Raw genomic sequence first — 23,082 nt, 5'->3', positions numbered from 1 at the left:
TCAAACCCTGACTACAAAGGGAATGGTCACTGTAAACTCACTGTTATTCGTTATAAAGGCACACCTTGACATATCACCGCCCATCCGGTTCTCATCATACCCATAATCGAGCGCTCCCAGTGGTACTGTGTACGGAAACCGGCGACCGCCATCTCCGGAAACTACAAGTCAGCTGCTAGGAAGCTGAGGGTGTTTATCCCTGAATTAGCTAGCTTGATGTCAAACGTCGTCGGGTATTAGGTTACTTTTTTACACTAACGTTACTGGAAACGGTCGAGCAGCTGTTCAACGGTTGTTTGGAACTGCAAAGCTGTGACAGACTGTAAAGATGAAGTCTGTGTTTCTTCTAGAGGCTTTCTCTTTAGCTTGTTTTGTGCTACTGAGTCAAGTGACAGCGAAGGTAAGGCTAATGTTAGCTGGGTTAGCTAGCGTAAGAGAGAAGATGATGATGATGTTGACAAAGGGAGTAAACTTAACCATCTTATCCTCTCTTTAAATTGACAGGAAAGTTTAATTGTAGAGTACGATTATATTAAGAGTGTTAGCAAACCGGGTTAGCTTTAGCCTTAGCTTTAACTTAAGCTAGCTCGGTGTACTAAATGTGTCAGTCGTGTGTACTGTATGTACGCAGGGTAGCTAGCAAAAAGATCACACCTTTAGCTGCTTGTCAACCATTAACATATGTTATGAGTAATATTTTTGTATATGCGCAATGTGAGGTTGGTTTCAGACAGGCACAAAGTGTGTACTGTCACTGTGTGACAAAATGTAAAGACACAAACAACTAGACCAAACAAATAATGTAGCCTAGAAATTTTCTCAGTTGCCCCTCAGGGCTTCCGTACAAAGGGAATGAAATGGCTGAAGAAAATAATGAAATCCATCAACACATGAAATGTTTACTTCTTACACAAATACAAAATTATGAACATAACTTATTTTTAATATGCTCTGAGTTACATAATACAAAATGTATATGCATATATTTAGATAATATGTGTGCTTTTATTTTGCCATTTTCTTCACTATAACCCCTAAAAGTATTGTAAGAATGCTACAAATATGAATTCAATCATACATAATTTTAAACGAAAGCATGCGATCTTTCATCCTTACAATAAAATACATTAAAAAAAACTTAAACATAAAAGTCAGATTAAACATATGTGTTTATATTTGTGTTGTGTTTGCTGATTGTTTATGTGTGAAAAGAGGGAAAAGGTTTGAGAAGATGGGGGGGGAAAAAACTGAAACAAATAAAAATAAACAAACAAACACTAAACATCTGATGCATGTGATCCATCTGGTACAGAATTCCGAAGACATCCGCTGTAAATGCATCTGCCCGCCGTACAGAGATGTGGAGGGGCAAATCTACAAGCAAAATGTTTCTCTCAAAGACTGGTATGTTAAGTGATGCATCACTGCACTTCCCTGAATGATGCGAGCTATCCATTCCTGTTTTCTACCAGCCTCCTAATGCTATCTATTTATTTTTCAGTAACTGTCTCCACGTAGTTGAACCCATGCCAGTTGAAGGAAAAGATGTGGAGGCATACTGTTTACGCTGCGAGTGTAAATATGAAGAGAGGAGCTCGGGGACCATAAAGGTAAGGTGGCACTGAAGGTTGTACAACAAAGAGGGTGGGGTTGTTGATTAATTTTCATTTGTTTCGTCACTTTCTTCACCTAATGCTTATACGCAGTGTCGATTACATTTTGGGTCATTTTTTAAATGAGTCGTTTGCTCTATAGAATACCAGAAAAAAAACTGAAATATGACAATAATACATTAAATTAACTTCAGTCATCAAATTGCTTGTAAGATGAACTGCTGGTCCACTTGTCTCAAAGTCTTTGGGTTTCTTGAAATGTTTATTGGTTAAATGCCTGAAGCTAGTTAGATCAGTTAGCCATGCAGCTTGCAGTCCGGACTGGGAGGTTGGAGTGGTATTACTCGACAGGAAAGACCGGGGGTAGCTGGTTAGCATTCTGACTTCAGTAGATATCTCTGCAACACAATACATCAATGCCCATAACATGACGTCAAAACTGCTTTAAATAATTAATAGATTATTAAGATAATTGTCTGATGATCAAATAAAAAGAGTATTTGAGTTACTGTTCCAGCACTGCTTGTCACTTTATGCATTGTGTTTTCTACATTTGGATCGTACTCATCTTGATGGAAACCAAAGGAGAGTCAGTAATCACATTTTTTATCTTTAGGTTACCATCATCATGTACCTCTCCATTCTGGGCATGCTGCTGCTCTACATGGTCTACCTGACCCTCCTGGAGCCCATGTTGAAGAGGCGTCTGTTTGGACACTCGCAGCTCATCCAGAGTGACGATGATGTTGGGGTATGTGTTCCTTATAACGCTACAGCTCGATTTAAGAAAGTAAAACAATGTTTTATATTATGGTACAACTGGTACTGGCTTGCCCCACTCTTCCATCCAGGAAACGGGTTTCTCTGGATTCTTCCTTATCACGAGAATCTCATCTATGTGTCAACGACATTCCTTTGCACAAGATGTCACAAGGGATTTGTCCGTCAAGGTCGTTGAAGAGGTGGATTTGAAATGTGCTACAGATGCCCCAAATTACACAGAAAATATACAACCATAATATCCGAATCAGCAGCCATTGTGTGAAATAAACATGTAGATGACAAATTCGACAGTAGTTTATTTGAGCGTTACAGCAGCTGATCCTATCTGAACAGATCTTGTAAGCAGGACAAAGTGGTAAAACTTCCTGCAAGCCCAGGGAGTGATGTATAGTTTTTAAAAGTGCTTTCTCACACAGTATCAGATCCATTAGTAACCGCAATCTCAGGCAGAGAGCTGCATGATGCAGGCAGTTTCAACCACTATCTCGATGTGCGTATGTAAGACTCTGCCCTGATTCTTAAACATGATTAAAATGGGAGAGCGGGTTTCTTTTTCAGGTCTTGTGATTTAAAAGAAGCTGAGTTAATGAAGCTACATTTCTGCACTTGAAATCCTGTTTATTCGTGTGAACATTGGCATGACAAAGGAGGAGGAATGGAAAAGACTGCTAACTCAAATGCCTTGCAGTGGCAGCATTGAATTACTGAGCAGGTTAACCCAGATCCCACTAAATGAATAGAAGCGAGCAGAAAAGAAACAGCTTGAAGTAAACTGTGGTGTTTGGAGTAATGTCACAATCGTAGTGCATACACAAAATCTCTTCTCCAGAAATCTTGTGGTTGACATGGTTGTCGTTTCCACTCGTAACTATTTCAGGATCCAAGCAGTAAATCAGTTTGATATGATACGGTGTTTAGATATTAAAGGAAAACAGTGAGTGCCTTTGCCTGAGGGGAGAGGGGGGAACTCCTGCTGAGGACTCTGTGTTTTCACTGGCAGAGTTCAGGAAAGAGGAAGTGTTACATGAGAGGTTTCTCCTAAGAAAAGAAAAGCTTTTGCTGTAAAATGTGACTTAGCAGTTGTAAGCATATACTGTGATTCTGTTTCACAAGGGGATGTAAACAAAAACAGCCACCAGATTACCGTCAGGCATCTTCTGGTAAATGTGCCATTTCCATTGTAAGTATATAGGTCATTAGGTTACTGCTGTTTGTCAAGATGTGGAATGGTTTCTTTTTTTAAGGTACAGCAGCAAAACAGGAAAATCACCACTGTTAGAAAGAGCTTGAGATGACTAATACTGCAATCATCTAATTGAGCCAAAGTTTATGTGGCACAGTAGCTTTTAAACTGTCACTGGGATCAAAACAAAGGGAGAGAGATGTGTAAGCAAAACTAATATACCCGGAAATACTGCGGCTACATTAATTACAGAGGAAACTGTGGGCCTGTAATGTTTACTCAATCTTTGATACAGGCTGCCCAACTGATAATGTTGGTCACAGACGGCAGCTGTGGCTGTGATCCTCCCATCGTGTTCTTGCATTTACTTTTTTATTAACTTTGTGTTTCTGTTGTTAAGAATAGCAGCTGGATTGTTATAGCGCTCATCAAATACAAGTTACAAAAGACATAAAATTAAGAAAATCCAGTGAGAGTAAAATAAAACTTCACTAACACAAACTTAAGCAAATGAAGATAAAAGCATGGAGACTCAGAGTAATGTACACCTAAAAAAACAATTGTCAGGAGCAATATATGTAATACTATATAGTATAGCAATACTACAAGGTTCCTCCCAGTACATTGTTTGCTCGTGATGTGTGAAATAGCCCTCCATTTTTTTCCTGTTGTAGTTCAAATAAGTTAATTCATTTTTAATTATTTTGGCAGACGTGGTCTTTTAAGGGACAGTTCACCCCAAAATCAAAAATACATATATTTTCTCTCACTTGTATGTAAGAGTTTATCAATAGAAATGGTTTTGCTAAGAGTGGCCAAATTTTGAAGATATCAGCCGTAGAGACATCCGCCACTCTTGAATGTAATGGAACTAGATGGGGCTCGGCTTTTGGTGATCAAAGCTCAAAAATAAATAAATTTGACTCAACAGCAATGTCTCTCTTGAGAAATCAGGAATCCTGTTCAGTTACTGCAGATGAAAACGCAACGTTTCCTGTAATGCTGCTTCACAATAAAAGCTTTTAAATGACCAAATAACGGGGGGCTTTTTTATGAAGAAGTCGTAGTGAATGAAACGTGTTTGTAACCGAATCAGAGGAGCCACTTTGTTAGCGGCGATTCTTCGGTAGTACTGCGGGGATGGAGACGGTCATTGCTTTATGACACACCTACGTCATACCTTTTACGTTAATTGTGTTTCTTTCCATTCTGTGTTTTCAGGACCAGCAGCCTTTCGCTAACGCTCACAATGTTCTGTCCCGCTCACACTCTCGACCAAACATGCTGAACAAAGTGGAGCACGCCCAGCAGCGCTGGAGGAGGCAGGTCCAGGAGCAGAGGAAGTCCGTGTTCGACCGCCATGTTGTTCTCAGTTAAACTGCCCTGCGACCAAACAAGTTACTGGTGGAGCACAAACAAACAAACAAACAAACAAACAAACAAAAAAAGCACTGTGACGGAGCCCTCAGTTTATAACACTTCCTTTCTCTCATTTGTGGTTTGTATCTCATCAAATGTTTCACTCTTGAGGAGAACATGGTGAAGTAATCTGGATCTGTAGAGCAGGACTCCCTGGCAGGTGTTTAATCAAAGCTGGGAGCTCTTATTTAGTCTACAGGCTGCACAAGAGATTACAGTGAATTCCTCTTTGCACAATCTTTAATGAACAGTCTTAAATGGCATTTTTCCAAAAGCAGAATTTCCTCCCTGCCTGCAGTCTGGTTAGCAGAAGTGCCAAGTCACCAGAGAGAATTTGCAATTAAAAAATTTGATGGTAGAGAGAGACTAATAAATGTGAGATAAAAATAAATCTTTCGAGTGAATATTTTATAACATCCTCCAACTCCTTCTGGCCACAGTGTCAGGTCTTTCAGTTTTACGAGACAAACTGGCTGTCAGAGTAAAACATCCAGATGTTGGTTGGTCCCACTCATCTTGGCTGTATAACTGGACCAATGAGGACCTGTTAACGTGTAGCTGGTGGCCATTTTCCACCCCTAAACTAATATAACTTGGAACTACTGCTCTCATCACAGGATACAAGGAAGAAGTGTAAAATATAAAGCCTTCTTTGAAAATGCATGTTTTATAATAGCTCTTTTATAAATGTCTTTTCAGTTCTTCATTCCTTCCATAATGTTACACGTCTGATAACTGGTGTGGGATCCATTATTTAATGCATTACACTACATTTCATATTCGAAGTAGTTTCACTAAAATCGATGCAATTTCTTGGTGATGTCATAGTGAACTTAGCTGTGCTATTGATCCTCATCTGTTGAAATCAGTGCCCTCCTCTACTGCCTAAACCAATCTCTTGTCTTTGATTTTGGCACTTCTGTGCGCTAACTTCAGTTACATTATGAAGGTCCTTGTTGTCTTTAGTATGACAGAGCGATGTTATTGAGTTACAGAGTTTATTTTGTGTATATCGGGGCTGTGTACATGGGCAGAGTGGATAAAGAGCCACTGTTGGGTGACCTATGAAAGTGTTCTTAACTATTGTATATGTGGTACCTTTAACTTTGAAATAAATTTATGTAATATTTGTGATTCTTGTTCTTGTAATGTGTTGAAATTCTTCATGCTTTACATGAGCGGAAGGCCTAACCGCTGATTTCTCTTTCAGGTCCAAAGTACCTGACAGTTTGTACACAAACAGATATTACCTATGGCGAGGCGGATGTTGCCGCTTTTCTTAGCAACACTACGACATGTCACGATAGCCTACTCATTTCTTTAACACTTACAGAGCTGGGTTTACTAGAGTACAGCACTATTTCAGTGTTCTTTAATCTTAAGTGATGATGGATGGATTAAAGCAGTTTTCTCTAAGACTGCAATAAAAGCAACATGTTCGAACTTAACTGGGTATCTAATAATTTTTTATTTCACTGATGAGAATCTAACTGCAATACTTCATAATACCTCACTGCACCTTCATGTTGTTTGCAGCTTTATACAGTAAACTACTGTTAATTATCACATACTGTAATATTCGTAAATATTATCTACACCGTAGTTGTAGTGTAGTACTCGGCACATTTCTTACATCTCTATTTCTAGCAGCAATTCTATTTCTAAATGTAAATATGTGTATATACTTGTCACATATTGTTTAATGCACTTTTAAAAGCAACTTTTTTTACTTATATTATCGAAATGTATTTATGTATATTTCATTTTTACTTACTCTCATTTCTTATTGTCTTCTTTAATTACATATAACTAATATCTCTCTATAATGTGATACTTGTAACATACCAATATTCCTGTAGGAATCAATTAAGTATTTCTGATTCTGATTCTGACCTCAAGCTTATTTTTCTGCATTATTATGTCTGAGAAAAGGTTTTCATGTTGGAGCGTATTGGACAAATCATAGACTGATACCAATATATTTGCAAAAGGCCAATATCGGCCGATGATGTCAGCCAACAGATATATCAGTCGGGCCCTCACTATTTAAAAATTGCACTTTTGTTGTGCATATTACGAAAAAAAAATAAAAAAAATTAGATTACCACAAAGTAACAGCCACTCTGGCAAACTTAGGAGTTAGTTGCTTTGTCTTCTAGCAGTCAGTCTCACTCTTATGCTGATCTCTGTTCACTGCTTTGGTGATTTGACACAGCCAATGGAAAAACACTCTCTGGACCAGAATCCAGAATTTCCCATAACACTTTACAGGCATGTTTACAGTCACATTTGGGTGAAAGTTAGTGGCTAAAAATAACCCAATCTAGTCATGTCGTGACACTGATTAATAGCACATTCAGATTTAAGTTCTTCAGCTACTTTTTTTGACTGAAGATATCTGGAAACATCTGGGACACAACCAGTTAAACTCCTCATTCAAATCTGTTTAACTAAACTGTAACTACATGAATTATTCTGCAACTGTTTGGTGACATTCAGTGTTTTTATCACGCAAAATGATTTCCATACAGCTGCGTCATCATTTCCTGTGAAGTCTACTTTTCCCTTTTTTCTCTCTCTCTCTCTCCTCATTGCATGAAGTTATACAGAGGAGACGATTTTTCCGCAGGAAAAAAAAAAAAACAGGTCAGTTTTCAGGCTGCAGAGAGAGAAAGCGACACAGACTCTGTTAAAGAATGGATCTTTGAACAAACGCTGCGACTGCACAGAGACAAAGGTAGGCTTCTTCTTTCAGCTCATGAAATGTTGTTTACATAGAAATCTAACGAGATTTGACTCTTTTTAACTAACTTCTTTGGAGCATCTTTAGATGGTTGAGTTCATAAGAAAAGTAGAAATCCCCCTCTTGTTTTACACTCTGTTATATAGCTGATATGATCAACATGCACGAGCTCACACTTCTTCACAGACGCTGACTTTGATCGAGTTTGGAAAACTGTCTGATCTTCTGTTTGATGTTTAAACGGGAGAAGTTGATCTTCTCAGCTGTGCTGCTGCATTAGCACTGGTCGGCCTACAGGAGGCGCCTCAGCCTTTGAATTTGATCCATCTGAATAGTGCAGACACCCACAGACAGTGTTGACTCTTACCTGTGTTTACTTTTCCCTTCATGTCTCTGCAAGTTTCAGTTCAGTTATTTTTGATGTGTCTCTGAGCCATAATCACCCCCACACACACTCACTACCATGCACAAACTCCAGTGTATGAGACTTTGCACGACATTTGCCTTCAAGGTTTCTGAGTCAGTAGTCAGACTGATGTTGTAGCTGCTGTGGGGCAAAAAGCTGAAAATGCCACGAGATAAAGAAACGTCCTTGTGCTACACTTGACTCCTCTGCAAGATATAATGTGACACTGCAGCTGCAGTTATTCAAGGCTTTTTTCCAAACAGTGACATGGTGTTAACTTGTTATTGAGTGTGCGATGAAACTGCAGGTTTTTGCAGACAAAACATTGCAGATCAAATGATTCTGTCATTAATCAAAGGGTGACTTGATTGGTAACTAATATTAAAGTACTTTAATAGTGAATAGTTGATTGTTAATGATCCATATTTCCGAGTACAGTGTAATTATTTTGGGGCTATTTCAACTTCAGTTCAACTGCTTGTCTTAAATGTACCTTAAAATATATACATACATGTTTACCTCAACATACAAGTTTTCAACACATAACATTGTTATGACGTAATGAGTTTTGTTTGTAGTTAGCACCTACATTACGTCTGACAAATTGTGACAGACCTGGGATTTGTATTTACGACAGTGGTGTTGTACTCAGAAACTGTGGGGGGCGGCAAATCGCACAAAATGCCAATTTGTACATAATGTTGCTTTAATTAATGTTGAATAATTAGTTCAAAGTCTTTTTTGTAAAACTTATAAAAGTTGTAAAAGTTATTATGTTGATTTCAACAACTGGTCAGTCCCACCAACAGTATTACAAACAAATTTGACTTCCTTTTACATTTCATACAACTGCAGTTATTCCTATTCAAGCTGTTTCTTCACCACCCCAATAATGTTTTCAAAATCAGAGTGTGAGGGCATAAAGATTGAAATCAATACCTTTATGACGGTGTTTTCATGACTGTGAAAACAAACAACAAGGACTTCTTAAAATGTACGAAAGACACACAGCAAGGTTCAATTACATATGTTTTCTTCAAACAGTGAAAAAGAAGGGTCTCAGGAGTGTTTTGTCTCAAGCAATGCATGCTGGGATGTCTATAATACGCCGATCATGTGTCTTTAGAAACTTATTTAAATGAGTTGATTGAACTCCAACTCATCATTTCAATTTAAAAGACTTAAAGTTGTAAGAACTTGTGTTTCTAAGTTCTAATAACTAGAAATGTCAAGTTTAATTGACTTGAAATAAGTAAAACTTGTGTATTTCCATTAAGAAAATGAGAAAAGATGAGTTTATTCCACTAAATTCCTGTATGACTTTATTGATAAGAAAAAAGGAGTCAGCACTATTCCACTGTTTTTCTTTCAATCTTAAGTGATGATGGATTGATTGAAGGATGCATTTGATAGCAGTTTTCTCCAAGACTGCAATAAAAGCAACAGGTTTGAAATGTACCTGAGGCTGTAAACGCTTACATTCCCGGTTATTCTTGAATTGCAGCAGTATCAATTTGCAAAGCCAGAATGTTTTATACATAAAATCAAGTAGTAATTACACTATATTATTTTCAGATACACTAGAAGACAGAGAGGAGAGGATGTCTATACATCACAAGCCGTGTCTCCTCTGTCAGTGCCGTCAGGAGTGTTGACTCGACACGTCAGCCTGACTCAACATAATCCTGGAGTTTAACAGCTGCCTCAGGTCGGTTTCTGAAACCTGATATGATGTTTATTGCGCCAAATACAATATATAATTAAAAATGAAGCAGATAAATGTGCAGTGACTTTATGCTGTTCTCATCTCAGAAGGGTTTTTCATTCTTGCCTCGAACCCCTGGGAGAGAAAAGGATCTGAGGTGAATTTTTGGAGTGTAGGTGGAAAAATCCCCATAGAGCTGTGGACTAATCCCTTTGAATGTTTTAGGGATTTGGGATTCACAGTGGATCCTTAACAAACACACATAAGGTTTAGGGCTTTTATTTGAGAAAATAAACTCCCTTGTGACTGAGGCTTTAGCAGGTGTGTAATCATGAGAATGGGGGGGACGGCCTGAGATTTACAGCATCAGAGCTCAGCAGTCAACCCGAAAAATGTAATGTAGTCTTTGGAGCTCTGCATAATAGTGTAGAGAGTCAATGTGAGTGTATACATGGTGCTGAACTTTGTTTGATGCTCCCATGTCACGCAAGAAGAGGATGTGGCTTTTAATGAGAAATACAGATGGTACTGCGATCAATGGAAACAATGAATTCCATGAGAGCAGAATAAGCTTACAATCTGGTAAAACATCTCACAAAAAGCAGTCGGGGCTGTCTTTTGTGCCCCAACAGTGAGGGTTTGCAGTGTTTTCAGGAAGGACAATCTTTTTACGAGGCCTTGAAAGGTTTTGAGTGGGTCTCAGAGAAAAGCTGCACAGTGGCAGAGCTCTAAAGGCTTCCTGCTGATTTGATGTTACGGACTGTGATGACGGATGTCTGGTGTTTTGTGACTTCCTCTGTTCCCAAGTCTGCGGGATGATAAGACACCACTGGAAGGAGAAGGCTTTATGGATGGGTAGTGCTTCGATGTTCGCCGTTGAGACGTTACATGCAGCCGCACAGAGAGATGAAAGGATTTCATGTTCAATATCTTGAGGTGGCGGATTACTTTGACTGATATTTGGTGAATAGGAGGTGTTCGGTGCTGAGCTTCACAGTTCAGATTTGACCTCAAAAGCAGCTGACAAAATAATCTCCCACCAAGGTCCACTGTTTTTTTTTCTTCTGTTTTAATTCTCTAGCAAACAAAACCTCAAGTTTTGCTTTGAATTGTATGAACCTTAATGATAAAATTGGATTTTAAATGTTTATATTAAATGAATCAGAATTTCTAAGTGATTCATTCATTAACAGTAAATTCATTTTTTTAGGATTTGCTAGAATCTAGTTCTACTAGAAACTTCAGAAACTTATTTATTTTACATCTTATAGGTTGCTTTTGTCTTTTCTTGTGAGTCACTGTGTATATAATCCAGTTTTACCCACTTCCTTATGTTTTATAGTGACCAGATGAATACTTTTTAATGGGTACTGACCACTTGGCCACTGAGAAGCATACTGACTCTACATGTTTGGAATTCATGTGGCTTTCATTGCGTTGTTGTCTGGTACTGTACATGAACATGCACAGTACATAGAGTGATATAGTTAACATGAGGTCACATTACAAAGATGCTCTTTATTTTACAGCGTAGGCTCCAGAACTGCAGCATTCACACAAATTAAGTGGTTTAATTTGGTTGGAGTTAACTCAAACCTAACAGGGGGAAGTTGCATTTTGGGTGAATACTTTCATTTTTGTGGTCAGCTCAAGTTTGGACCTGTGGTTCTGCTCCAAAGCATTGACGCTGGGGGATATTTGGAGATACGTATGGAATGAAGCTATGCACGTTTATCAAATTACTGTACTTAAAAAGTAATTCAACACAAGGCTGCAAAGCTGTGTTTCCCTGTCCTCTCTGGTTAAAGTTTCAAGACAGTTTTAATCTCTGACTACAACCAACATCATTAATAAATGTGGCTGGTCGGTCTACTGCCAGATTTGTGCTTCGTTGCACCTGTAACCGCACCCATAGGTGATGTCATGGGGTTGTGGAGTTCACCTCTAGATCAATGCAGCAAGGTGAAACCACTGGAGGTCAGCAAAAACATGATTTTCAGGGGATGTGTAGTTACTCTCTAATTTATGTCTGATGTATTTACTGAAAGGGTAACTTCACTAATTTTTACACATAAAGTAGTATAAAGCCTTTTGTGGCTCCAGACGAAGCTGTATGTTATCTGATTAATTGCCTCCAGTGATGTTACTCGGTGGCTAAGTTGCTTTGTGGGTAATGTAGGCACCATGTTTTGAAAAGGAAGAAGAATGCGTGAAATATAAAAAGCGATAATCTCTGGTCCAATTATTGTTTTTAAACTGTCTAGAATGAGTCCAACAGTGTTCAAAACCTGGTGGCTACATAACCCACGGTGCAACTTTAATATTCAGGATATTTCCTGATTATAACAGTGTTATTTTAAAATCTAAATTAAATTTTAAAATGAGATTCTGAGTTTGAATTTCTTCTCCAAAAGTACACAGTGCCCCTTTTAACATAATTTTTAGAAACAACCATATTTTAAAAAGTAAAAATCTATCTACAACATTAAAATACTGCATAAAACATATAATATACAATAATACAACATCCAGAGGGGCCATTTTAAAGTGCCACTATGTAGTTTTGGTGAAGAAATTCAAACTCTGAGTTGTCATATTTACAAAATCAATGAGGTTATAATACAAACTGAGAAATATTTATCTTTTCTATAACTGAGTAAACAAGCTGTTCTCAGAGGAAAATAAGGGTCCCAGAACACTGTGTGAAGCTAGAAAGGTGGCAGGGTCCGCCACATATAAACAAATGATGTTGTCCTTTAAGGTCAGACAGCACACAGCGCACCTTTAATCCCAATGACTACTACTGACTAGACATAATGACTATGACTGTTACTTAAATAAGATTTGACATGTCTTGTCCTTATATCGTGGAGTACTGAAGACATGCCACTCTGTGTATGAGCTGCTCTGGTGTTGCACATTCATGTCTGCCACATGAAAGACATCTTTGTGTGGTGAAATGTATTCCTGTTGACCGGTGGGCCCAGTGTGGAGGGTTTCAGCATGACAATAAAACTGCTGCAAAACTCTGGCACCGTCCCATCAGCAGCCTTCAACTCGTGAATATTCATCCACACTCCTTGACAATAAACAAGGGGCAGAGAGGCAGAGAGAGAGGGTGCAGCTGAATGCCTGGCCGAGGAGGTGGGGGGGCAAACAACCCGTCCCCATGGCAACAAGTCCTGCCTCCCACCCTCCAGCAGGCTGTGTGAGGGGAGGCAGGAGGGCTTTTTTTTTTTTTCTCTTTTCTTTTTTTTTTTGTCGGTTTTAGTTGGAAAGACATAAGTCGGAGTGCACTGAGGAGGGCAGGTAACCAGCCAAAGTTTCTCACCGTGTAGACGAAACGGATTTGAGCGTCGCAAAGGGATTATAATGTGAAAATGTCAGCAGCAGCAGCAGCAGGAGCAGCCATGGATGAGAGGAGAAACTCGGAGGTAACTCACAGCTTTCTGAACTCATAACTGCAGACGAGCTAACGGCAGGAGGAGGAGGAGGAGGGTTCAACTTTTTAGCTAGCGGTCAGGAAACCGGTATCGACCAGAAAAAGCCCCAAACTTGTCCTAAAGGTTAAAGAAGTCGCAAGGTGCGTTTAACCGTTAGTCCTAATCTCCATGTGACCATATTTGGTCATCGACATGTTAGCTAAACGATGAAGTGCAGTGAGCAGCTAACTAAAAACAAGCAGGCTCGCTGTCTTATTTTTTCAGCTGACCCCTCAGAATGGAGAAAAATGTCCAAGCGGATGCAAGCACTAACTCTGTGGCTCGTAATGAGAACAACTTATCGCTATGACATCCAAAAAGTCCAAAGCAGCAGATAAGCAGAAACAGCACAGGACCTCAGTGAACTGACCTCACTGGACTTTTACTGGACTTCAGGGGGGGAGAGGGGTTTTTATGTTTTGGCAGATAAAACCCACATGAAACAAAATGTGTGAACTTTAAATGTATTATGTAGTTCATACAGACTTTATGTGAGATTGAACACATGTGTTTTGCTGTGTTAATGCTGTATGTTCTATACAGGACAGACCTATTCAAGTGGAGACTGGGGGCCAAATGTGGCCCTTTAACAACCTCATCCGGGCCCTTTAATCATTTTGTTGGTAGGCTTATTAGCCAGTCATAAGTGTTTAAGCAGAATAAATATATATTTTTCAATTGTGACAACTAAGAAAGTGCATTGTTTTAAGGGGCACTATGTAGTTTTGGGGAAGAAGTTTTAATCAGAGGAGACAGATCTTCATTGACTGATTTTTTCAATACCTAAACAGACTAAATAAACAAACTCTCTTCGTTTTCATGACTGAATAAAGTGAATAAACAAACTGACCTTAAAGGACAGCACAATTTCATACTGTTTTACTTTGTTTATATTTGGCGGACCCTGCCCGGCCCTTATGCCGATGGAAAGTCAGGTGAAGTTTTGTAGTCGATAAAGCATTTCATGAGCTTCACACCAAAACAGCGTTAAAGCGTTAGTTAGTCATTTATAGGGCCCCACAATTAATCTAAATATCGAAATCGCAATAGCCAAGTTCAATATCCAACACAAGCTGCATTTTTGATAAAGGTTCAATGTGTGACAAAACAGCATTACAACGAACTACTGTAGTGCTGCAGAGATGCCCTGGCGTACAAATCTTGATCAAGATGTCAAAACATGTGTGTTTGGTCTAGATCCCGACGAATGTCACATCATCATGATTTTAACTGTTTTTTCAGTGGAAATTGTGATGAAAAAAAATTCCCACTAACCTTGAATCGTATTGCACTGGTAATGTCTGCCACAAAAATCGCATTATGATTAATGCCTCATGACTTCCTTCATCCACTTATTTGGATAAATAAATGTGATTCATGTTGTAACACATGATTGTTTGTGAGTTTGGTACGGATCAGGATCCAGATGTAGATTTGAAAAATTGTAAAGAAATAAAACATTCACAACTTTAAAAGTAGACTGGCAAAGCCATGTTCTCACTGAGTGCTTCGTAGTTCAAATATGGGACGCTTTCGGTCCATCATGAATGTTTACATGAGTTTTCTTAACAGATTACAACTTAAACCCTGAAGATGTTATCTTATACACTATAGTACAAACTCTGGGGACATGACTGGTTTTATTTAGCACTCTTTTTTCCCTTAAACTCTTTCTATTGTGCACATCAAACAATGACCTTCCCCTCTCACTGGAAGGGACTGTCAGCACAGAGCTATTGAGGAAATTCTTCTCTGTTCTCTATTCAATTTAACAGGAGCGAGTCTGGCCTGTCACCAGACACTTTTACAGGGTCTTTTGTTCACTCAACATCACAGGGAATGTAACTTTCCTCTTTGTCTGCTCATCCAGATAATTTTGGTGTTTTGGCACCCTGAGGATCAGAAAAACTTAACAATGTCTGTTGGTACAGGTACATCTTGTTGTTTCATCCTTCTGCACATGTACTGTACAAAGGTAAAAAAGGAGCTCTCAAGGAAGTAGCTTGCAGTCACAACGTGTGTTAATAAGCTGTCATATTTATGATTCATGTTGAGTTTTTTCCAAATGTACAAAATGTGTCTCCCAGTGCCATTAGATGGGTTGGATTGAAGCTGTAGCCAAGGGCTCTAAACTATGGCAAAGCACATTTAAAGTGTGTACACAAGTTCGTGTTTTTGAGTGAACTGTCCCTTCTGTCCCTGAAGTAGTTGATGCATGGTGATAATGTGAGCAGCTTTTATCATCGTTGCAGTGATGGAGTGATTGAAGAGATAGGGTGGTTAAATGGAAGTGTTGTTAGGAGTGTTAAATCTCAAGTTATCCTTTTGAGCTTAACATAAGATGCTTGCTGTTGATCAGCACTTCGCACTCATATGCTTAAACACATTTTGTTAGTCTGATACTGTTTGCCATGTTAAGGTTCTTGCTGAAAGGAAGATAAGCCACAGTACATCTTTTCTTTTCAGCAGAATTCTCAGTCGAGTATCTACTTGAGTGTTTTTCAGGTCACAAGACTGTCTCTCTTAACTTTACCCCAAAGCTCAACTGAAGTTATCAACCAGAGAGAGAGAATGTGTTGTTAGAAAAGCACATCTACTTGGCTTTTTGTTGCCCCTCATGACGCATCCACGCTCAGGTTCAGTTGTACTTGATCCTAAGATACAAGTACCTGGATGGAGCATGTGGTTGTAGTTGGAAGTCAGTTTGTTTCTGTTGTATTGCTGTTTGGTTATTCCTGAACACTTGTATGATGACACTGACACATCCCTGATTTATAATCCCAGGTTTACAAGCCTCTGACTTTGCTTTGTCACTTGTCACTTTCATTTAAAAATAAGAAAAGTTACCCTCGCTTGATGCAGATGTAATCTCCTTATGGACATTTCTTTAGGTTTACTGTATACTAACAACAAACTGGCAGCCACAGTTTAATTTTAGTTGTGCATTTCACAGTATGAGCAGTTATTTATCAATATACATTCAGTGATGTAATGTGATCACCATGTCAACATTTAAATGCCATGAGGTGTTCTTGCTTCATTTATTCAGGACATTACTTGCTCAGATACAAGCGGTTCACCACCGGCTTTGATGTCTGAATACAAACACTGTCAGCTGTGTTTATGAAACTCTCTGCTCATAAACACTTGTCAGAACCTGTTGATATTCAGAATAAATGGTACATGCTTTTTCTTTAAGCTTGTGATTTGTAAGGTCTCTTAATTGCTTGAGGCTTTTTCTTGGAGCATAATTTTCATCATGCCATTAATCATCATAGCATTACATAATTTCCAGATCATTAAGATCCAAAGAATTGAACCTATTGAACGTCTTTGGGTTTTTATACATTTTTTGGGTTTCCATTATGAGATCACTTCCAGTTATCTTAGTTCATTCACTATGTTAATAGTAGTCATGTTAATGTGAACACTGGAAGCCAGAGCCTAAAGCTAGTTTCCAGCCAGTTCCAGTTTATGCCACTTGATCCACACAGTGTAACTGATTCACAACAGCCCAGTGTTGGCAGTTTCTGCATTTCACAACTGACCCCCAAACACTATTTGTGTGACAAGGCTGCCAACCCAGTGGCCACAGTTTGAGACTGTATTTCAAAATTTTTAAGTGTGAAACCACTGGATATTTTTGATGAGGGAACACAGTGTTTTAACATTTGTAAGTGTGACACCACTCAATATTTTTAGGAGACCTGGGGACAATTTCCAGCTGTGTTTTTGGTAACAAAAAATAGATATTGTTTACAGGAAGTTGGGACATCTCCAGCATGGTTTCTGGTGACCAAAACAGCCAAAACATGATCTTTTCCTTACTCTAACCAAGTGGTTTTTGTCAAGCAGCCTAACCAGACCATTAGCACAGTGTTGTCACAAGATACATTGAAAATTGAACCTAAACAAATGTGAAGTTTCAGCATATTCGTGGTTTGCAGAAACGTTCATTGTCAAGATTAATTCTGCGGATTGGGTTGTCCACAAACAGTTCATGTAAGTGTTTTGTGACCTGCCTCTTGCAGTGAAGTTCACCCAACTAACCCTGTCAAGGTTAGGAAAAGGTCATCTTTATGATGAAAAGAAGCAAACAGTGACTGTTTTTAAGGTTTTATTACTGGCGTCTGCAAAGTGTATGTACTGATAAAGAGTTTATCAAAATGATGTTTACAGATGAACTGAGGGTTACCGATTTTTGAGTGACATTGCAGGTCCTCATCCCACTATTTGCGCACTTTCTTTGTAATATTTACATAACAGCTGTTTATGAAAAACCATATGGTTTTGCTTTTTCTTTTCTGATATCTCTGATCTTTGACGGAAACTTCCCAATTAATGGGAGCTTTAAGCAGGTATGTAACCTGTTTGAAGCTGATGAACATTAAAAAAACATGCTCATAGTCTAGAAAATGAGCAACAACATAATTCATTATTGTTTTTGTTGGCTGAGCTAAACTCTGACTGAGCTAAAGACCGAGGCAAACAAAAATAAGGCTCATCTACTTCATGTCCTTGGATAAGTCAGAGACTGTGTGTCAGAGGTCAGCTCTGTGACACAAATTCTAGCCTCCCTGCTGCAGCTCAGATGGATATAAGCCCGTTTTCCACATGCCTGCCTCTGCAGCTGTGCACGCTCATATCTAGGTTACACAGAAGGGTTTTTCCGCTTTTCCACAAAGAGAAAATATGCCATGATTACTTTGAAAAAAGAGCTGAAAAGGCTAAAAAAGGAGATAAAAAAAGATTCTAAGAATTGGTTCCACCTGGTTCATTGAGCTACACAGTGGCAGCGCGGCGAGCCATGTGGTGGTGTATAGGGGTAATTACATAGGTATGGCTATGTGTAACTGCCAGTAGCATCAACCTTGGTGGTTTTCTTTTACATAGAGACACATTGAAACTGTCAGAGCCTTAAACTCCTTTCCGGAGAGAGCAGGTTATGTACAGAATGTACACTGAGAGTATAAGACATTAATCTTTTAGTTTCAGCTGAGAGGTTTTGCTTTAGCATCATGCTTTGCCTGCAACAAAGTGTTGTATGTGTGCTGTAAAGGCCTATATGTGGACTGTATTGTCCTGGGATGTATATCAAGAGCTGAATTCCTTTCTGCCAGGACATTTATGCAACTCCTCATCCATAATCTGTAGCTTAATAAGATCCAACTCAACTAGCTCAAGTCTCTTTTTGTCTATAGTGGACAAAACTGTTCTTTCTGTAGATATTGAAACAATGGCAGCAATGGATCAGTGTGTGGGCTCATGTCTGCCACTGAGTTGTGACGTCTGGAAAGAGTTGAGAATTTGCAGAGATTTTCACTCTTCTTATCCCCCGTGCTTCTTGGCTGCCTGTAAAACTCTACAGTGGTTTTAAAAACCTTGAAGTCAGGTTGCTGATCAGCAGAAAATGAGGACCGGGTCGGCCAGAGTAGCTAGGAACAATATTATCCTCTGTTTATGGAAGCTGTTGGGCTGGCTACTGCATGTTTCAGGACAGACACAGATCTTAAACTGAACCCAGTGCAGGTTAATGAAAGTTTGTCCATTATGACGTCATAAAATAGTGCTCTTGTAGTCTGAACATCAAGTGCCAGGTGCTGCTGTGCTGAGAGAGGGTGCATATTTGAGTGTAGTCTTTATTGAATGAAAAAGAAGCTCTTGGCATCAGGTCCAGGTGTTTCTGCCCCCCTCCTGCGCAGTCTCTCACCCTCTGAAAACACTCTTTAATATTTTGAATGCAGCTCGGTCTGATGGATAGGGCAAATATTAGCACATTCCAGCATGTAGTGCAGAGAACTGTGTATCAGATGATCTGTCAAATGTGACAGGGCCAAGGACGTGTGGACTCTTTTGAAAGATATTTTACCTAATAGATTCTCTCTCTTTCACACACACACATGCATGTGCACACACACACACACACACACACACACACACACACACACACACACACACACACACACACACACACACACACACACACAGCTGATAAAAGACTTACTTTTTAACCACATCTCCCTCTCAAGGACGTACTGAATACAAAGGGCTCTTTTATTCCGCCCTAAATAGTCTACTGGAGACACTGTTGTAGTCCCATTTCATGAATATGTTCTTGTTGCTGGGGAAAATATGCGTCATTGATATGCCTCTCATGTAATCAATTAGTACTTTAGACATGAACATGACAAAACCAGGAAAGAACCCTGCAATGGGAAGGCTAGGTCATTAAGATGATGGTGTTGAATATCTTAAAGAGACAGCCTGGCTTGTGGGATTTGGTTTTTAAGTTAGAGCCAAACACAGACAAACTACTGAATGGTTTTATATCTCAAGTAAAGGGATTAAAAGTAAGGAAGGAGAACTTTGAACTTCTCAAAGGCTGGATGTCTTGTTGTTTGACAAAGCTATTAGAGGTAACAGAAGAAGTAGTCAAGCTAAAGTCCAGTAGCTGGGAAGTACAGATGTGTGATTTGGGAGTAAATGTTATGAATTGCTGCTTTGTTTTTTTTAGGAGTTCGGACATGTAAAACAGAGTAATTGTGTATCCTGTCAAGAGGCATTAACGTGTCAAGATGCCACCACTGTGTTTGTGGACGTAGAAAAAATGTCTGTGGGTGTTTTGACATGTGTCATATGCTGCCAGTGTATGTTGCTCTTTAGACTCTTTAGACTCATGTTTCTTACCTGACCAGATAGGTTTGTTACATTTCCAGAGCAAACCATCAAACATGAGGTCAGACATCAACACCTCACTTGTCTTCATCTTAAGAGTCTACATAAAGTACATAGTAAGTAGTAAAAATAAAAGGTGTAGATTATGGTGATAAAGTCACAGAGAATTATCATCTGACTCTGCAGCTCCTTTCAGGTGTACAGAGCAATTTGCTGTGTTCCAGATTATTGTTTACATTTTCCGGCCTTCATTTAAATTTTTTGCCATATTCCCGCCGTTCTCACCAGTGATGTTTCCAGCTGCTGTCAACAAAATCACTGTGAAAAAATACTCTATGCTACCCCTGCACAGCACCAAACAGTGAATAAAGTTAATGACTAGCTGGTGAACATGGTGGAGCATTTAGCAGCTAAATTCACCTATTTTCCTCAGGTGTTGGTGGAGACCAAAACAGAGCTAAAAGAGAATATACACTGGACAATGATTAGGTGGTTACAAACATGACTCCAAATTAATTATTATGATGCACTGTATCTGCTGGATATGCAAATAAGCGACAACCCAACAAGTTTGTCGAATCAACCTACTGAATAAGAATTATTAGAGAATTTCAACTCTAAAAGTTAAAGTTGTCATCTGAGGAGATTTTCACAGTACGATATCCTCCTCAGACATAAGATTATTATTATTATAATTATGATTACTATTATTATTGTTGTTGTTGTTATTATCAGTTACAATGGCGTGAAAATAATTTGTTTTTTTCTTGTTAAATTTCATTGTAATTTCACAAAATTCTGTCTCGACAGATAAATATGTGTGTGTATGTATACTGTATGTGTACATATGTATGTATTTCTGACACTAATACAGTCAAACTCTATACCATAAATAAGTAAAATAACCACTAATTTGCATACCGTGGTATAATTTGAAATCGATACACCGCTGCAACCCTTCCAAGGAAGTATTGTAAAGCATGCGTGTTCCTATTTGGCAGAGTAGTTTTAATTGAAGAGCATATTACACAATTTTATCAAGTCAAATGTTGTATAACAAAACTTCCATACACTGTTGTCCTAAATAACACCCTCAGGCCACAGTGTGCACGCAAACATAAATGTCTTTCCAGTCCTACCTCATTCAGTAATACACCAAACATTTGAACACTGATCAATGCCAGTTGTGTCATCAAGACACAGTAGACTAAAGGCATGCCTCCCATCAGTATGACGCTGTTGGCTTGTCACAGTTGACCGTTAGCTTGCCTTTGGCTCTGTCATCTCAAGAGAAAATTTGTATTGAATTTGGTTGAATGCACTTTAAAGGTACTCTAGAGCTTTCTTAGAAGTGGTTGTTTACAGCTTGTGATTTTGTGTAGGGAGATGGTATCAGACCTCAGGAAGTCAGTTGGCTAACGCCTTGGTGTTTACACTGCAAAGTCCATCTTGGGCTTCTGTGACCCATTTCTGTGATTGTAGCATCCTCCGTCCAAAAAAATAAAAGATACATTTATACAAATAAACATTGCTCTCATTGTAGTATAACTTAGACGTGGGGAGCAGACAGTTTAATTTTCTTCGCTCCTGGCACACTCTTTGCACTCTAATCCTTGTATGTTTCCTTTGAGGGTGTTACAAATTGAAATTACAGAAAAGAGAGTCAGGGAGAATATTGAATGTCACTTCCAAAAACATACAATATATTTTCAGCAGGTACTAATCAGAAATGATAATTTACACTGTTACCAGTGTCTGAATTTAATGTAAGCAGAATATTTTCAAGTTCTGCTTATTTTTGTCTCAATTTGCCTTTCCACAGTGATTTGTTTTGTTTTATCATGCAATCTTTGATACATTATTTAGTTCATCTTTGTTTCATTTGGCTAACCAAAAATAGTGTTTTCATTGAACAATCCTCAATGCAATGCTCTGTCCCTCTGAGTAACCACACTGGTTAATGTACGTCTGTATGTTTAAATTCCATTGTTGTACTGTCACAGGAAATACGTATATGTTCCTACCATTGTTGGGTTAGGGTTAGGGTGGTTTCACGCCAGTTTTCTATACAGAAGTGAGTGTAATATGTTTTACACAGAATAACAACAGCACTGGAGAGTTGCAAGTGAGACTGTGACAGGACACCATGATTTTTTGTGTTTGATGAAAATAATGATGCATGGCCTGTCCTCTTAGCAGAGTCCACAGTCACAGGAAATAGCTGACAGCAGGAATGCTCCCTCTCTCTCCTCATCTGTCTCTATAGGACTCAGCTCCACCACTGGTTGGCTGCCTTCTCCATACAACAACTTCCTGTAAACAAGTCATGCTGCCAAGCACCCTCCCATCCTCCACCTCTGATCTCTAGGGATCTCCATTTGACCTCCGTATGCACCAGAACAATCACTTGAGCCTTCTTGAAAGGGCCAACGTTGTGTTTCAAAAAGTGATTTTCAGGGGCAGTGACCTGCAGTTTGAGGGGAGGGTTTAACTAACTGCTGGTCTAATATGAGATCCAGTCCGACAAATGTTGATCACAAGGCAGAAGTCTTGTGTTGAATAAAGGAATGTAATTGAAACGGATCCGCAGTCTATAAGTAATAACTACATGCATGTGAGTTAAATATCTCTGAACCTTTGCAAATAACGCCAAAACTGTCTGCATGGCTACATATAAAAGCTAGACAGATAAATAACCGGTCTGATGTAACGCCTGATATTAGCTTAATGCAGATTTATTTGTATATGACAAGTTTATTTAGCAACTACAAAGTGCGACAAAACATTCAAGGATTCTTATCAAAAATGCTTGTATATGTTTTGGGAAAAACATTACTGGAACTCTCAAATTTCGATATCGTCCTCAAATATTTTGTATCATTATGGCCACATTTAATATAAAAAAGTGAGGACATTTGTTTTCTTGTGATTTCTTTGAGCCAGGGATTGACCAATATGGTTTTCCAGGGCCAACACCGATTATTAGCAATCAAGAACTGATATATATTTGCAGTAGAAGTCTTGGTGTCAAAGTGTAGAATAACCAGTGATGAAATGTAACTAATCACAATTT

The 23,082-nt window shown here is 38.8% G+C and overlaps 2 protein-coding genes across 5 annotated transcripts in view; both read left to right on the top strand.

The window, feature by feature from the left end:
- Positions 1-159: 159 nt before the first annotated feature.
- On the top strand, positions 160-6,132 carry tmem9b (TMEM9 domain family, member B). The gene is made up of 5 exons (XM_084357085.1): positions 160-400; positions 1,313-1,404; positions 1,502-1,610; positions 2,230-2,364; positions 4,801-6,132. The coding sequence occupies exons 1-5, from the start codon at positions 329-331 to the stop codon at positions 4,954-4,956; spliced, it is 564 nt and encodes a 187-aa protein (XP_084213211.1). The 5' UTR covers positions 160-328; the 3' UTR covers positions 4,957-6,132.
- A 1,569-nt stretch (positions 6,133-7,701) lies between these two features.
- dennd2b (DENN domain containing 2B) overlaps positions 7,702-23,082 on the top strand; it is a 53,823-nt gene continuing 38,442 nt past the window's right edge. The window contains exon 1 of one of the 4 annotated variants that reach the window (XM_084354415.1): positions 7,702-7,735. The gene's annotated coding sequence lies outside the window, so the exon portion shown is untranslated. Of the gene's footprint in view, positions 7,736-13,033; positions 13,287-13,315; positions 13,436-22,602; positions 22,624-23,082 lie in introns of those variants that run through there. The other 3 variants (XM_084354413.1, XM_084354416.1, XM_084354414.1) reach the window with 3 other exon arrangements.

Source organism: Pagrus pagrus (genome assembly GCF_965226575.1).
Source record: "Pagrus pagrus genome assembly, chromosome: 1".
NCBI lineage: Eukaryota > Metazoa > Chordata > Actinopteri > Spariformes > Sparidae > Pagrus > Pagrus pagrus.
The sequence above is the reverse complement of the archived record's forward strand: the minus strand, read 5'-3'. Positions and strand labels throughout refer to the sequence as shown.

What these genes read in the sequence shown, in the direction of transcription:
- tmem9b (XM_084357085.1), top strand. Translation starts at nt 329, where the DNA reads ATGAAGTCTGTGTTTCTTCTAGAGGCTTTCTCTTTAGCTTGTTTTGTG. An exon ending in GGAGCTCGGGGACCATAAAG is followed by an intron (nt 1,611 to 2,229) that starts GTAAGGTGGCAC and finishes TTTTATCTTTAG; the next exon opens with GTTACCATCATCATGTACCT. An exon ending in AGAGTGACGATGATGTTGGG is followed by an intron (nt 2,365 to 4,800) that starts GTATGTGTTCCT and finishes CTGTGTTTTCAG; the next exon opens with GACCAGCAGCCTTTCGCTAA.